At 37.7% G+C, this 15658-nt stretch overlaps 1 protein-coding gene across 1 annotated transcript in view; it reads right to left on the bottom strand.

Moving 5' to 3' along the window:
- The window catches only part of LAMA2 (laminin subunit alpha 2), a 455074-nt gene that overhangs the window by 2170 nt on the left and 437246 nt on the right, over nucleotides 1–15658 (bottom strand). Inside the window, exons 57-61 of the mRNA XM_081312969.1 lie at nucleotides 9214–9326; nucleotides 7394–7583; nucleotides 6322–6477; nucleotides 1208–1361; nucleotides 283–416 (exon numbers count right to left, since the gene is read on the bottom strand). Of these exons, the coding sequence (XP_081169095.1) occupies nucleotides 283–416; nucleotides 1208–1361; nucleotides 6322–6477; nucleotides 7394–7583; nucleotides 9214–9326 (747 nt within the window). The remainder of the gene's footprint in view (nucleotides 1–282; nucleotides 417–1207; nucleotides 1362–6321; nucleotides 6478–7393; nucleotides 7584–9213; nucleotides 9327–15658) is intronic.

Raw genomic sequence — 15658 nt, 5'->3', positions numbered from 1 at the left:
TAGGTTCATAATAATACTTTAACTGTGAAAATGTTATGGAATCTGCCCCGCAAATTTAAATTTGTAAAATATAGTTTGTTAGACTGTACTCTGACTTCAACTGTATTGCAAAGATCACTGGCTACAGGGAGAATCCTTTTCATGCTTAAAAAGAAAACAATGCTTAAGATACTGATTCTGGAACAATGGATGAGTAACATGGCTTGATATCCTTTGATAGAATCTCCTTAGAGCTGCTGAGAAACATTTAATTAGATTAATTTCTAATAATTCCATACTCACATTTTCATCTACCAATTCAATGCCAAGGCCATCATCCATTTTCTGACTGCTGATTCCCAATAGAACACCATTTGTCCGTGTTGTACGAAATTCAAATTCCACCTGTAAGTCTAATCCCACTTTATATGCTCCAACTAAGGAATAAGGAAGGAAAGGCAGTCTAAGAATAATGTAAGGGTAATTTTTCTATACTGTACAGAGATGGAGGCACCATTGTGTTTAAGGACAACCTTAGTATTTCACAGTTACTTTATACACCAAATGGCTTTGGTAAACAATAGTGCAGCATATGATACATTTCTTCAACTTTTGATAGTGTGCATAAAAATCACATTTCCTAACCAGATTGGCTGGTATGTATCTATTGCTACCTGTACATACAGAGTTACATTTCAAATAGCATCCTGTAGTATCAAGAATTGTAATTAATTTATTCTGAAACTTATTAAAAATCAGACCTGCAATAATCTTGTATAGATATTAAACATGATCATTATTACCATCACTGTAATATGTTGTTATGCCTCAAGGGCAACATTCTTGTCATTAAAGAATTTCAAATTCAACAAGTCTCAGAAGATGAAACAGTTCTTCTGTGTTTGTTCTACACTTTTTAGTTGTTATTCTCTGTTATCATTTCTCCCTTGGCAACTATCTAAATAGAAAGACTTAACCAGGATTTTAAAAGGTTCATGTAGCAATAAAGAAGAATATTTGTAACTCAGGGTTGAAATGAGGACTTCCTGGTGCTCCTTAAGTTTGGTTGTTTTCTTGCAGACTTTTCATTACCTAAACTAAGTAACATCATCATGTTACCTAGTTTGGATAATGAAATGTCTGCAAGAAACCAAGCTCAGAGAGCACCAAGGATCCTCAAGGGTTCATTGGTGCAACAATTTAAGAGCAGATTTTGAGATGGTCTTACCTGTTTTGGCGAATCCTGTCCCTGCAAAGTAGGTTCCTTCCTGTGGATTGACAAAGCATCTTCCAACATTGTAGATGGAGGTTGGATTATTGAGATCAATGGGAGTTTCTGACATTCGAAAGTTTCGTATACATCCATCAATGCTATAGACAACCTGAGTCAGGGTAAAAATCCTTAAGAAAGTTAGTTGCCTTTCTAAAATACTTTATTCTTACAACATCAACTTTTTTTATTTCTAGTTTTCAACTTTATGAAAGGAATGGGCCTAGTTACACGACTATTCTATAAAACGTATTTCTCATAGGTTTGTTTTCTGATACCAAGTTGCCTTTTTAAAAGATGTAGCAAAGATAATACCCAAAATGGTAGAATGCTTGTCAAATTATATTGGACATATAAAATGTTAGATTGTTTCAGAATGGTTCTTTTCCTTGGGTGAATATATTTTCATCTTCACAAAAGTTATCTTGTTGTTAGCATTTGTACTTCTATTAGATCAGATTATGTTTGTACTAAAAGTTGATGCAACATCACCATTTTCTACAAAGACAAATCTTGCTGGCTGTTAATATTTGCACTTGTTTCCCCCCCCCCACTTATAACTCCAACATGGCCAATCTTCTCTAAAATGCTTTTCTTACCAAACTCTAGTTTTGTTTTTCAAGGATATTATTTTTGAGACTAAGAATATATCATATAAAAAGATAAACAAAGGAAACTGAATCCTTAGTTTCATAAGTTTTAAACAGAATGCTAAGGATACCGTGAGCAAATTTTGTACTTACCAATTAATAGTAAAGTAAAAATACATCTGATAAAAACTGATATGGTGATCTAGTTTAGGACTATGGCAGACTCCGGGTAAGGGTCTTTACTTCCCATCCTATTAACTGTGGTCTCAGTTTAGATCACAGTGACAATTTGTAAAATTAACCCAAGGCCAAGAACAAATAAAATCTTTCTTCTTCTTCTTCTTCTTCTTCTTCTTCTTCTTCTTCTTCTTCTTCTTCTTCTTCTTCTTCTTCTTCTTCTTCTTCTTCTTCTTCCTCTTCCTCTTCTTCTTCTTCCCCTTCTTCCTTCCTTCCTTCCTTCCTTCCTTCCTTCCTTCCTTCCTTCCTTCCTTCCTCCTCCTCCTCCTCCTCCTTTCCCTCAGTAGGAGATAGGTAGTGGAGAGGTTGGGATACTATATATTAGAGTCTGAAGCAAACATTATTCTTTTCATAAAGGAAAGCTGTAAGCTATGCTACTCATAGAGTTTGCACTAAGGCTCTGAGTGGTAATTTATTTGGCTCCCACCCCCACCCCCATATGTTGTTTTTCCCCTGGACAAGCAGTTCATATAGCATTAACTAAGAGGAGGCAAGTTTAGTTATCAGAATCACTATAATGACTTGTGACAAGAAAACTTTGAACAATGAATAGCTAAGCCTGGTCAATATCCTTCTGTTAATAACAATAAACACTGATTAGTCGATTCATTTATTCATTCATTTAGAACTAAGGGAAAAGAACAGCTAGGTCAGGGCTATTCTCTGGGGGAGGGGGTGAATTCTGTCCCAAAATGTAGGTACTGCAAGAGAGAAAAGAGGTTTCCTGGGTCCCATTCTCATTAGTTGGCACTGTTTAATAAAGGAGATCCAAGGCATGTTTAATCTTGTGAGGTGTGCAGAAATTATTGGTGTTATGAATAAACTGGCTTTGTTCTATGAAGGGTTTTTTAATAGATATTTTTATTAATTTTTATAATCAGAAGTGCTTAGTATTTTATCAGCAACATATTGTCTGGGTTCCAACATTAAATTTACTAATAAATATTAAGGGGTTTGTAAGTGACAGCCAACACCTTCTACTGTACTTGGAAGTTGACAGACAGCCAAAGCAGCTCACAAAGTAGCGGTGCTGCGCAGGCACGCAAAGAAGGTATCCTCATAACTACCCATTCCACTGCATTGTAGAGCAGCCGTAGCTTCCAAGTAATCTTCATGATCAGCCCCAGGCAGAATGCCCTGTAACAATCCCAACAAGTGAAAAGATATGAGTGGTTATGAGGAAGGCCTTCCAATCCAGAAAGGGGAACAATTGGCACGTGAGGTGTAAGGGCCCTCATAGCCTGGAAAGGGGCAACTCGCCATGGCCAACTTGCTGTGGCTAATTCGCCACTGCCAATTCGCCATGGACAACTTGCCACAGGACAACTCACTGCAGCCAGTTTGCTGTGAGACAACTCACTGCAGGACAGTTTAACAATTTTATTTAATTATTTCAAATAATTAAAAATTTATTTTAATTTTTGTCATTCCCGTTTCATTTTGTCCTTCCTTTTGCAACCTTTCTTTAATGATTCTATTTCGCAGTTCTTCGATATTATGTAACTTTTGTCCCACGGCAAGTTATCTTGCAGTGAGTTGGCTGTGGCGAATTGTCCCATGGCAAGTTGGCTGCGGCAAGTTGGCTGTGGTAAGTTGGCCACAGTGAGTTGGCTGTGGCAAGTTGTCCTAAGCCCCTCATAGCCATGGCTGCCACTCACTGTTTGAACAGAATACAATAGTCTAGCAATGTCTCCAAATTGAAACCAGTTTCCTCCAGAAACCATAATGAAAGTTCCCAGATCTGTCCTGAACACCAAACTTTTAAGAATTGAGTCTGCACCTTTTTGCCCTCTCCAGACATCCACAGCTTCCAGACCTTGACAACACCACTTGTTCAGCAAGGGGAGGGGGATGTATAATAGGGATGTATAATAGGGAGTCCCTGATGATATCCCTAAATTCCTGCCAACAGATGATATAATCAGTAGCTTCATGTACAATATGAATATGGAAACATTTTTCCTTGTGAAACTCCACAAAGCAGAGGTTCAAGGTGAGACCTTTTCTAACTTGCCAACATGGATTGGAACTGGGGGAGGAGCAAGGCCATGCTTTCCACCACTCTGAAAGGCTGCTGATTGATTAAGGAGAAACAGGATGGATCTCTCATCACCAATCTGATCTTGTCAGAAATTGTTTACAACACGATCAATGCCATCTCAGTACTCACTATACACCCAGGCCTGAAGCCTGACTGTAAAATGCCTCATTAACTTCTCAGCCACACTCATCCCAAAAGGGAAGGCTGGATACAGATGAAAAAGGTTCAATACTGTTAGATTCAGCGATGGTATATTGATGGGATGGATAACCACTTCATTACACATAGGGTGAGTCACAGCCTTTCTAAAGGATGCACTGCTTGAATCCAACCATTTAGTATGTCATCACTCAGGAGACCTTATCCAAACAGTGGGTTGTGGATCTAATATACAAGTACACAGCCACAGGTATCCTGCCAATTCCTTAGACAGCGTAGGCTAAGTTCTTCCCACATAAATTAAGAAGACCAAGTTTTGATCAACTCCACCACATTCACATAGCTGGAATTCAATTTAGAGAAGATTTGAAGGACTTTATCCATTAAGTACCTTGAATGTTTCTTGTCATTATCCTGCCAGAAGGACCAGGTCCCTTTGAACAGGGCCATCAGCCAGCAATCTATAGATAAGTGCTGAAAAATAACCTTTTGCCACTATTCTCGCTATAAGGTAATCCATAGTAAAGGCTCTGCCTAGTGTTCACTTGGATTTGGATTTGCCTTTCTCTGCTAACATTTTCTTTTGTCCCCCAACTCTTCTTCTTCTTTTACTGTTTTCTATAAAATAAACTCTTTCCTCTTGTTTGGTTATGCTTCCTCCAGCTTAACAATTTGTTACTAAGCAATTTCTCCTACAAATATTCCTGCTGCTTTGGAGTAGCAGTAAGTTAAAGTAAGAATTCAGTGTAGTGTTAGTGTTAAAGGAGGTGACCTATTGCTTTGGTTCACTATACATATAAAGTTTTATCTGATTTATGTTGTTCAAAGTAGTTACATCCTTATTCATGCAAAAATGTTTTTAAGAGAATAATAAAAATTTGCAGTCAAGAGTTTGGTGAACATTAGAAACATAAGTAATACAAGAATAATGTTTAACTAAAATGTATAGGCAGCAATTCATGTGCAACACCTGGTATCAGGTATCTAAGATTCAATTAAAAGTTATGGCTAATAATTCTCAGCTGATCCCTTTGAAAAAGTCTTAGGATGTCTATTTATTGTAGCAATGTTGAAGGATCTCTAGATGGTTTATACAGATCTTTTCCCCACCCTCAATGTTACCAAGTTATGAAGTAGATTGAGCTGGGCGATAGTGAGTAGCCCAAAGTGTGTTTCAGGGCTGAGTAAAGTCCAACACTGTTATTAAATCTAAGAATAGTGATTTTATAAAAGCAAGACCAGAATGTAGGGATACAGGAATCTTTTGTATCCAAAGCATCAACCTTAGGTTGCCATACACACTTACCTGGAATTAAGCCCCACTGAACTTGCTTCCAGATAGGAATGCATAGCACATTATTGTTAATACACTTTTATGAACAGTGGTTGAGGTCTACAACACTATTTGTCCCACAATTTTCAGGATTGCTGCAATAATTATATTGCATTATATCTAGGTTGGAGAGAACTTAGAAATGGAGAAAACCAATCTAGAAATAAGGAAAAAAATTCCTGATAGTTAGAACAATTAATCAGTGGAACAATTTGCCTTCAGAAGTTGTGCATGCTCCATCACTGGAAGTTTTAAAGAACAGATTGGACATCTACTTGTCTGAAATAGGGTCTTCTGTTTGAGTAGAGGGTTGGACTAGAAGACCTCCAAGGTCCCTTCCAATTCTGCTATTCTGTTATTCTGTTCTGTTTTCTGTTTGAAGACAAGCTCCACTGGTAATAAACAAATTCACCGTAGGATCTGCTTCTCAGTGACTCAACACAATGACATTTACATTAACCCCTACAAAGATAGACACACTTAGTCTCCCTGAATGATAAGATTGTTTCCCATGAAAAGGGCATTGCTAGTATTGAAAAGAACCAGATCAGTCAAAAGAAAGGCAAATGCAGATTATTTGCATGGAACAAGATCAGTGTTCTTTCAAAGACAGTGAATGTCAAATACCTGCTTTGCTTTTACACTTGTGCACAACAAATAACTCTCTTTTGTCAGTGCTTTAAAAATGTGAAAAGAGTCATTCTTTACTTACTGGACCAATTCTTCTTGTTGTATAGTTAATTGGCAATCCCCCAACATATAGCATCCCCACAACATCCAAAATATCAGCTTTCTTTGGGCTAGTGGTTCTATTTGTAGCTCCGTCAACTGACAGAACTCCTTCTTGTTTGCTTCGGAATATTTTTATCTGGAAAAAGACAGAAGGGCAAATCATTATTATTATTAGTTATGCTACAACTCCTACAAGCAAAGTCTTTGTAAGTGGTACTGAAGTTGCACAATTTTGTGCACTTATTTGGGAGAATGTCCACCTGAAGATGGAGAAACTTAGTACTGAGTTAAAAAGCGTGTTTGGGCACACAGTGTAATGTTAATTTTACTATTATGTCACTTAAATGGATAAATAGCTTCAATCTAGTCTCAGATTAGACATTTATTATTAAAATATACCATAGTCCCTGAAATGTATTCCCCAAATAGGACTAACATTGCAAATTACAACAGCCTTCCATAAACTAATGCCCTTCACATGTGATAGGGCCACATTTCCTACATTTCCTAGCCAACATAAATATTGGAAATAAACAAGGGACATTTTTTCTGACTGAATATCTATAGGTTGACCTCAGTATCTATGGATTTGTTATCTGAGGCTTCATGTATCTGCAGATAATAAATGGAACCAGTATGTATTATCAATATTAATCTGTTTTGTGATAACCCACTTTAGAACCATCACAATGTATGACCATATGGGCAGATTTCATTGCAGTCAAGGACAACCTATACATAAAAGGGCTGCTTTCAGGCTCTTACAGTGCATCAACCTGTAGCTTGGAGGAAACTCTGTTTGGGAATAAAACTCTGCATTCTAATTTAGTCTTGAATCCTGAATTAGATTAAGCCACCTCTAAAGCCGCTTATACAGGAACAGACCATTTCCAAAGCCCTTGCAATTAAGAACATGGCACACTGCTGCTCCATTCATTTCTTCTACAATTCACTACAATGTGTGTGTGTGTGTGTGTGTGTGTGTGTGTGTGTGATATTCTGTAGATGAATATAGTCTTTATCTATTCATGCATTGTTAAATCATATAATACCTTGTGCCACTGGCCGTCATTAATTTTGCTGGAAATCATTGTGCTTGTGTTCCCATGGCCAAGGTCATAGCTGAAATACGGAAAACCATTTTTTATCTGGATAGTGGCAAAATCAGCATGATTGATCCGAGCCATGTAGAAAAGTAGCCCGTTTTCAGCCTTCGTTCTGATTTCAAGTTCAATTGTGAGTCTGCACATTTAAAAAAGGAAGGAAACAGAAATGGAGGACATTTAAAAAAGCACTACTCTTTTATCTTTTTTCCTCACACAGCTAGCATTATCAGCAGCAAACTTGTTTATACGTGAAATAGAACCAGGATGTCCATATTGCATTTCTAAGCTTACCAAGTTATATAGATGTAATATTCATGGATTTGGTAACCGGTGTGATTTAAGATTTAGAAGTATTCTTCTTTTGGGGGTTGAAAAATAAGAATATTTGTTCTGCAATACACAGAACACAGTTCTTTTTAAGAATTAGCTGTCAGAACTTAGTTTTCAAATTACTGAAAGAATATGCATGAGTCTTGAGTACATCCATATGAAATAATTCTGGCAAATCCTATCATTATCAGTTGAAAAAAAAACCACTAGAGAAAGCAAACCCAAACCCCAAACCCCAAACCCTGCTAATGCGCAAGATGATGCTGAGTATAAAACAAGAATAAATATATAAAGTGGGCAATAGAGTACATGGAATCTATCTAATATCCTTCCTTCCTTCCTTCCTTCCTTCCTTCCTTCCTTCCTTCCTTCCTTCCTTCCTTCCTTCCTTCCTTCCTTCCTTCCTTCTTTCCTTTTCTCCCACCATGCCAAATTTAATCCCCCTAAGTTCTGTTTTTGGAAAAGTTATTCTGCTGAAAAACAGAATCTCAACCCTCTTATATAATTTATTTCCAACATTCTGTTGGATTAGAAAAAAATGAACCCTCTTAACATAGAAAATAATAAAAAGGTAAAGTTTCCCCCTCACATGCGTGCTAGTCGTTTCCGACTCTAGGGGCCGGTGCTCATCTCCGTTTCAAAGCCGAAGAGCCAGCGCTTGTCCAAGGATGACTCCGTGGTCATGTGGCTGGCATGATTAGACGCCAAAGGCGCATGGAACGCTGTTACCTTCCCACCGTAGTGGTCCCTATTTTTCTACTTGCATTTTTACGTGCTTTCGAACAGCTAGGTTGGCAGAAGTTGGGACGAGTAACAGATGCTCACTCTGTTACGCGGCACTCGGGATTCGATCCACCAAACTGCCAACCTTCTGATTGACAGGCTCAGCGTCCTAACCCACTGAGCCACCGCGTCCCTTCAATGACCTTACTGGACACAAAATTATATAATTAAACCAATTTGCCCCATCCCGTCCCTTCCTTTCCCTCCCCCCCCCAAATTTATGCTTAAAGACCCATCCTAAATTTGGAAAGTGACACTTTTAGCTCTAAAATTAAATTCTTTATAATAGTTTATTTTATGAAGGCTAAAAAGAAAACCGGCTCACCCATCTTGTTTTAAAACTTCTACAATTTAGCCAATGTTACTACCACAAATAATTTCTTTTCAACTTTATTTCAGAATGACCTTACTATTTAAAGAAACTTATAAGCCTACCTATTTCACATAGTGATCCTTGAATGGTTCATTACAACTACTAAAAAGAAGAATGAAAACAGAACAGCCCTTTGCACCCGGTGCCAGATTAATTAAACTGTTAGCCTTCTGACTAAATCCTAGCCTCAGGCCCCTGGGAAGTGCCAGGTCTTCATGGCCTTCCAGAAAGGCTAAAAAAGTAGCCCCCTCAAATCTATGGTGGGAAGCTACTAACTTACTTGTTCTTAACTTTCGTGTCATCAAATGCAACTGCAATATGGCTGTTTCTTGAGAGGCCAAATTGCTTGGCCCCTTCCAAGGCAATGGGCTCCACATCGGCAGCACAATGTTCCTACAAAACAAAGCAAAACACCCACATAATCTTTTCTTCTTTATGCACCAGCAATTTGGAACAAGTTCACTCCCATACCTTTTAAGGAAAGCAATCAATATTTTGCCTGAAAAACAAATCATTTTACTATTGTAAAACACTGAATTTCTTTCTCCTCTTTTAACTATATTAACTATATCAATCAACAATTGCAGATATATCATCCATAGTAGTATCCCATTTACAACTGAAAACCTACTACTTTTCCATGGCTATTCAATTATAATCACAGCACTACTTCTGTGCAAAAGCTGGGTGTAGCTATAGCAGGTTTGTGAATCCAGACACTGGACATAAGTCTTTTATGAGTTTCAAATAAACCACACACTTATGTTGTCTGGTGGAATAAAACAAATAGCACAGTATTTGCTATTGCGGGATCAAGTATACAGTAATAGAACAATCCAACACCAATCACTTTGTCTCTTGTTAAGATGATGGATCAAATATACAGTATGGATCTTACTTACCACTGCAGAAAATTACTGAGTTGGAAGGAAAGAAAATTGATATGCAATCACTTTAGCATATAATGCCATATTTCAATCAAGCTGAGATTTCTAGAAGTACACCTGTGGATTTAAAATCTACAAAATGTTTATGCTAAATGTACATATAGTGAGTGCACCATTATAATAATATCCTGCAGAATTGAAAATAGCTTTTTGACAGCTTTTCTAGAATCATAAGGATCTTCACTTTTATGAAAAACATTGGTCCAAATAATTATGGTTAAAATTACCTGAATACTATAATTTTGCTAATTCAATAGAAGGAGAAAATGAAGAATAATATGTATGGCTTTAATATAGTGGGGGGGGGGGACAAAGAGAAAAGAGTATGTGAATCTTGTATATGTGAGATTCCTTTCAAATAAATTCCTTGTGCTATAATAATGGCCTTTTAATGCAAGCTATAAAAGGCAGCCATAAATATGAGTTTCATCTATTTTCAGTTTCTATTGGATGAACTATGAAAAATCAAACAGAATGACATGAAATGTCACAGAACAATAATGCTTCAGGACAGCATAGATTTTGAGTTCCTAAAATAAATATATTTACATATTTAGTCATGTTAGAAATATTCTTTATTCTTTAATTTGTCTCCATCTAAATCAAAGCATTTCTCATGGCAAAAGACCTTTAAGATACCATGAATATTTAAAATGTATAATTTAAAATAACCTTCTCTTGATATTTCAGTAACAATTTGTCCATGCAAAGAAATCTTAACAGAGGCCAAAAACAGGTTTTAAAATGGCTTATGAGAACAAGCATATGCTTCTTACTCTGCCCCGATGCAATTAAAGGAGAAAAACAGAGAGAATAAAACATTAAAGCACTTCCAGACAAAGCGATTTGAGGCCTGAGACCCAAACAAGGCAATCCTACCCATCCAGATTCCTTGCCAATTTCCTGCTTTGCTAGATCTTTTGGATATATTTGAGTTGTGCATTGCTGTATGTTCTGTTTACTGATACTATTAAGTAAGAAGGACAAATCAGGAGATTGTCTGGAAGAGCTCAGTTACAAGTGTGTGAGGATAGTCCTTTAGCAAATGGTAACTGACAAGGGAGATAAAGAGAACTTAGCCTCCCTCTGCAGTTATTGCCTACTTAAGATTTAATATACGTTTTATGAAATGTGGGTGGATGATAATGACAAATTCCACTCATCCAGCATAGCTACATATATACATCATGGAACATTTTAAGGAACTGTTTAATTAAGTTTTTTTCAGCTGAAACCTTGAGCTGATGTTTCCAGGGCAACAGACACCAGTGCCTTTAGTAAGAGGTATTTACGGAAATGGAATTGCTGTCAGACCATCTCACACATTTGTGCACAAAACTGCATCACCAGTGATGGAAGGAGAAGAGAGGGAAGCCATTTAGTCACTGAAACGCCACTGCAGTTCATTGAGCATTGTTAAGTGAAAGGGAAGAAATAGACAGGGCCACACTAGGAGATACCGTCAGATCAGAGTCAGCTGAACTACTGGCGCTCTTCACTTCAGCCGTAAGCAATTCCTGAGAAGCAGTAAACAACGTGAGGCAGAAGCAACAATTGTTGACGTTCCTAAATAGGTAACAGCATTTGTAGCAAGCAGTAAGCCTTTGTGGCAATCTAATACCTAAAACTGTCGAACTCAGTACTCTGTCCATTATTTTCAAAACCAATTTCTTCCTTTAAATTGAAGAAAAAGGCCCTGCTCTAAGTACAAAGGAAGGAAAAATCTGCATTTGCCTGCATAAAGTACAGGGCAATGAAATACAATTCAAGCAATTCAGTCCAAATCGTTTCATATTTGCAGTAAAAGCACTTGCCTGGGACGAAGCCAAAATGACTAAGCTTCTAAAGCGATACAGTGGAAAACAAGCAGAAATAATTATCCTTGACATCCATGGCTCTGACGTTACATTACTATGAATTCTTAGATTGCCGAGTTATTAGATGAAACAATAGAGTTAGCCAATATGTGGGACACATGGACAAACTCCCAGGTGTAAGATTTCCAAATAGGAAACAGTTTAGAGGAATAATTGTTTTAGATATCAAGGAATCTTTTGCAGCATCTTAAAAGCTAATACAGGCAGTCCTTGACCTATGGCCATTCTTTTAATGATTGTTCATGACAGCAGTGAAAAAAGTGGCATGACTGATCCTCACATTTAAGACCATTGCAGAGTTCCTGCCTTGGCGACCAGCATGTAGTTACAATGGTTGTAGCATTCTGGAGTCGTGAGATTGGTGCCATTGGTGATCTCAGGTGGTTTCCAACAAGCGAAGTCAATGGGGAAGACAGATTCTCTTAAGGATCATACGATTCACTTAATGGCTTCAGTGATACACTTAATATATCATAAAATTGGGCACGACTCTCTGCTTAGTGACAGAAGTTCCAGTCCCAATAGTGATTGTAAGTCGAGGACCACCTGTACACATTCTGCCAGAACTTAAAGTAGATAAGAATTGCCCTCCCAGATTAGGCCTTGACGGATCTAGTCCAGTGTTCTGTGTCACATAGTAGCCACATAGACCTATCTGGGAAGCTCACGTGTCTGGCCTGGGGGCAACAGCTTCTTTTTGCGGTCAATCCCTAGCAACCAGGATTTAAGCAGAGCTGCCTATGATTCAGCAGATAGCGAAAAGGCATCATATTAGTAGCCATTAGCACCCTGATCCTCCTGGCTGACTTCAAAATTGGCTGTCCTTACCAGCTATTGGAAGTACTTTAACTACATATTTTTGCTATGTTAAAAAAAAGTATTTCCTTTTGTAGGTTGGGAATCTATTTAGTTTCAATGGATGAGTTCTAGTACTGAGAAAGAAGAAGAAAAAAATCACTTTATGTTATTCATGAATTTATATATTTCCGCCATGTTTCTCTTGATCTTTATTGGAAGCCAAAGAGGGGCACAAAGACGCTGCCCATTAATGTAATCACTTTGGGGAACTTTTTTCTATGTTTAAGTTGTGTTGACCCTAACTGTACATAGGCTTGCACATACTAGTTTAATTATGGACTACTTATAGTCTCACCAAAAATTCTTATAAGGAGATTACGATACCGACAATTCAATTTTGCATTCTTTCCTAATGATTCCAAGCACAAGATTCACTTTTTAATAGCATTTGCAGAATGTGTTCACATTTTTGTGATACTGTCCACTGTGACTCTAAAACCTTTTAGAGATCAGCCGGCTGAAATCCCACTAATGTTTAGATGAAATTTACATTATTTGGGCTAAAATGTATCATTATATACTTGTTTTCAAGGCATGATACCTGTTTGTAATTTTTAATTCAATAGTAAGTGTATTTCATACTCATACCCATGTTTAACAATACCAAGTAGCTTTTCCTAACAAGGCTATGAAAAAGCTGGCCACAATACCATCAAACTGGTATATGTGAGCTCTTACGGATATTGATATTTGTTTCTTAGTCATTCTGGTGGAAATTGTCCTTGTTTAATATAAAGCCTTTCTGTATATATTAAACTATTTTCTTTAATGTTTACTTAAGAGAACCGAAGCCAGAATTCATCAATGGCACAAATTGTACTAGCACCTTATATAGGAATAAGGAGCATTTCAAAGAATGAGAAGAAAATAATTATTGAGATTGAACATACAAAACTGCCTTATGTGAAAGTATTATTCATTGATTCATCAAGCAGAGTCCTTTAATGCTGCAAATGAAAGCAAAAATACAAGCTGGGGACCTTTTCTATAGAAAGCAAATGTTCCACTTTCCAAAAAAACTTGATAACCCTACGAAATCATTTTCTTCTACAATTTAAGAGTGAACTATACCAGCAGATTGACTGGCGCACAGAGTTTGTGAAACTGTAGAACTGTAACCATTTTCTTTTATGTTTACTTCCTGTTTTGTGGACAATCAAGCTATTACAATATATATTGGCAACTAACCCTTTTATTATTGGAAAAAAATACTGTTTTTTTTTAAAAATTGCTAAGCATTACACATGGAGTCTTTTTATTATTTACCTTGAATAGCTATTATGTCTGTTCTATCTAACCAGATCTTGGCTGAGATTTGTTTAATACAAAGCTGCAAAGGAAATTATTCAAGAACAAGAAAAAAAACACTTCAAATCTCATGTTTACAGCAGTTTTCTTTAACAACGGATTAAACGTGGCTACCTTTGGGATAGAGGATGGTATAATAATGATATCAACAAGGCAACCATTGCTACCACCAGCAAAATAATACTGAAGTTATCTGAAAAGAAGAAATCAATACTTGCATGCAAATTTTAGGACATGCTATATTTTGTCATACACACTGTGTCATTTTGGGGTTTCTATTAGCTCAATTTGTTTGTACCACCAACATATTACAAAGATATAGTGTATCTTTTAAAAATCAAATGTGATTGATATACATATACATATACATATACATATACATATGTATACGTATACTTATACATATACATATACATACATACATATATATATATATATATATGTGTGTGTGTGTGTGTGTGTGTGTATGTATATATATATATATGTATATATATATATGTATATATATATATATATGTATATATGTATATGTATATGTATATGTAAGGGACGCGGTGGCTCAGTGGGTTAGGACGCTGAGCTTGTCGATCAGAAGGTCGGCAGTTTGGCGGGTCGAATCCCGAGTGCCGCGTAGCAGAGTGAGCGCCTGTTACTCGTCCCAGCTTCTGCCAACCTAGCAGTTCGAAAGCACGTCAAAAATGCAAGTAGAAAAATAGGGACCACTCCGGTGGGAAGGTAACAGCGTTCCGTGCGCCTTTGGGGTCTAGTCATGCCGGCCACATGACCACGGAGATGTCCTCGGACAAGCGCTGGCTCTTCGGCTTTGAAACGGAGATGAGCACCGGCCCCTAGAGTCGGAAACGACTAGCACGCATGTGCGGGGGAACCTTTACCTTTACCTATATATATATATATATATATATATATATATATATATATATATATATATATATATATATATATATATGTTTTCGTAGATTCTCGCGGGTGTCTGTATGTGTAGGTCTAGAGTCTCGGGTTTCTTCCCGCGTTCCTTTCATCTTCAGAAAGTTGTGGCGACGTTTCGACGAAATCCCATCCGTCATCATCAGGCCGGAGTATTCCTCCTGCTGCTTTCAGGAGCAATGCGTGGTCTGTCTGTTCCTTTCCTTCCAACTGCCGGTGGGGCTGTGTTCTGACTGGGTGGAGGCGTGGCTGCTTTCTGATTGGGTGGGGGTGTCCTCCGACTGGGTGGAGGCGTGGTTGTCTTCTGATTGAGTGGAGGCGTGGCTGTCTTCTGATTGGGTGGATGTGTGGTTGTCTTCCGATTGGTTGGAGGCGTGGCTGTCTTCTGATTGGGTGGGGTGTGTTCTGAATGGGTGGGGTTTTTTGTTGTGTCGTAATATCCTGAGTGTTGTGATTTGGTGTCCTGAGGAGTGGGCTGTGTAGTGGCCTCCAGAGCTTTGGCTTGGCTCCGAGTTCGAGGACCCGCCATGCATCTCTGGTATGGGTCAGTCAGGTTTGTGTGTGCGTTCTTCTGCTTGGGTGATAGCACTTTTGCTTGACTTGTTCTGTCTTCTGTGTGGGAGAGTTTTTGTTCTGGGTGTGGATGAGTCTTGCTGGGGCTGGTGGCATTTGGGGTTGTTTGTTGGTTTTTTAAATCCTTGTTTGCTGAAATTCGTTTGTCTATCAATGCTGGCCCACATATCTGAGCCACAGTTTTGGTTTGTTTGTAGTCTTTTCTAGAGCGTTAGTT

The sequence above is a fragment of the Vipera berus genome (assembly GCF_964194415.1).
Source record: "Vipera berus genome assembly, chromosome: 1".
NCBI classification, from domain to species: domain Eukaryota; kingdom Metazoa; phylum Chordata; class Lepidosauria; order Squamata; family Viperidae; genus Vipera; species Vipera berus.
Note: the sequence above shows the minus strand (reverse complement) of the source record. Positions and strands in the feature narration are given on the sequence as shown.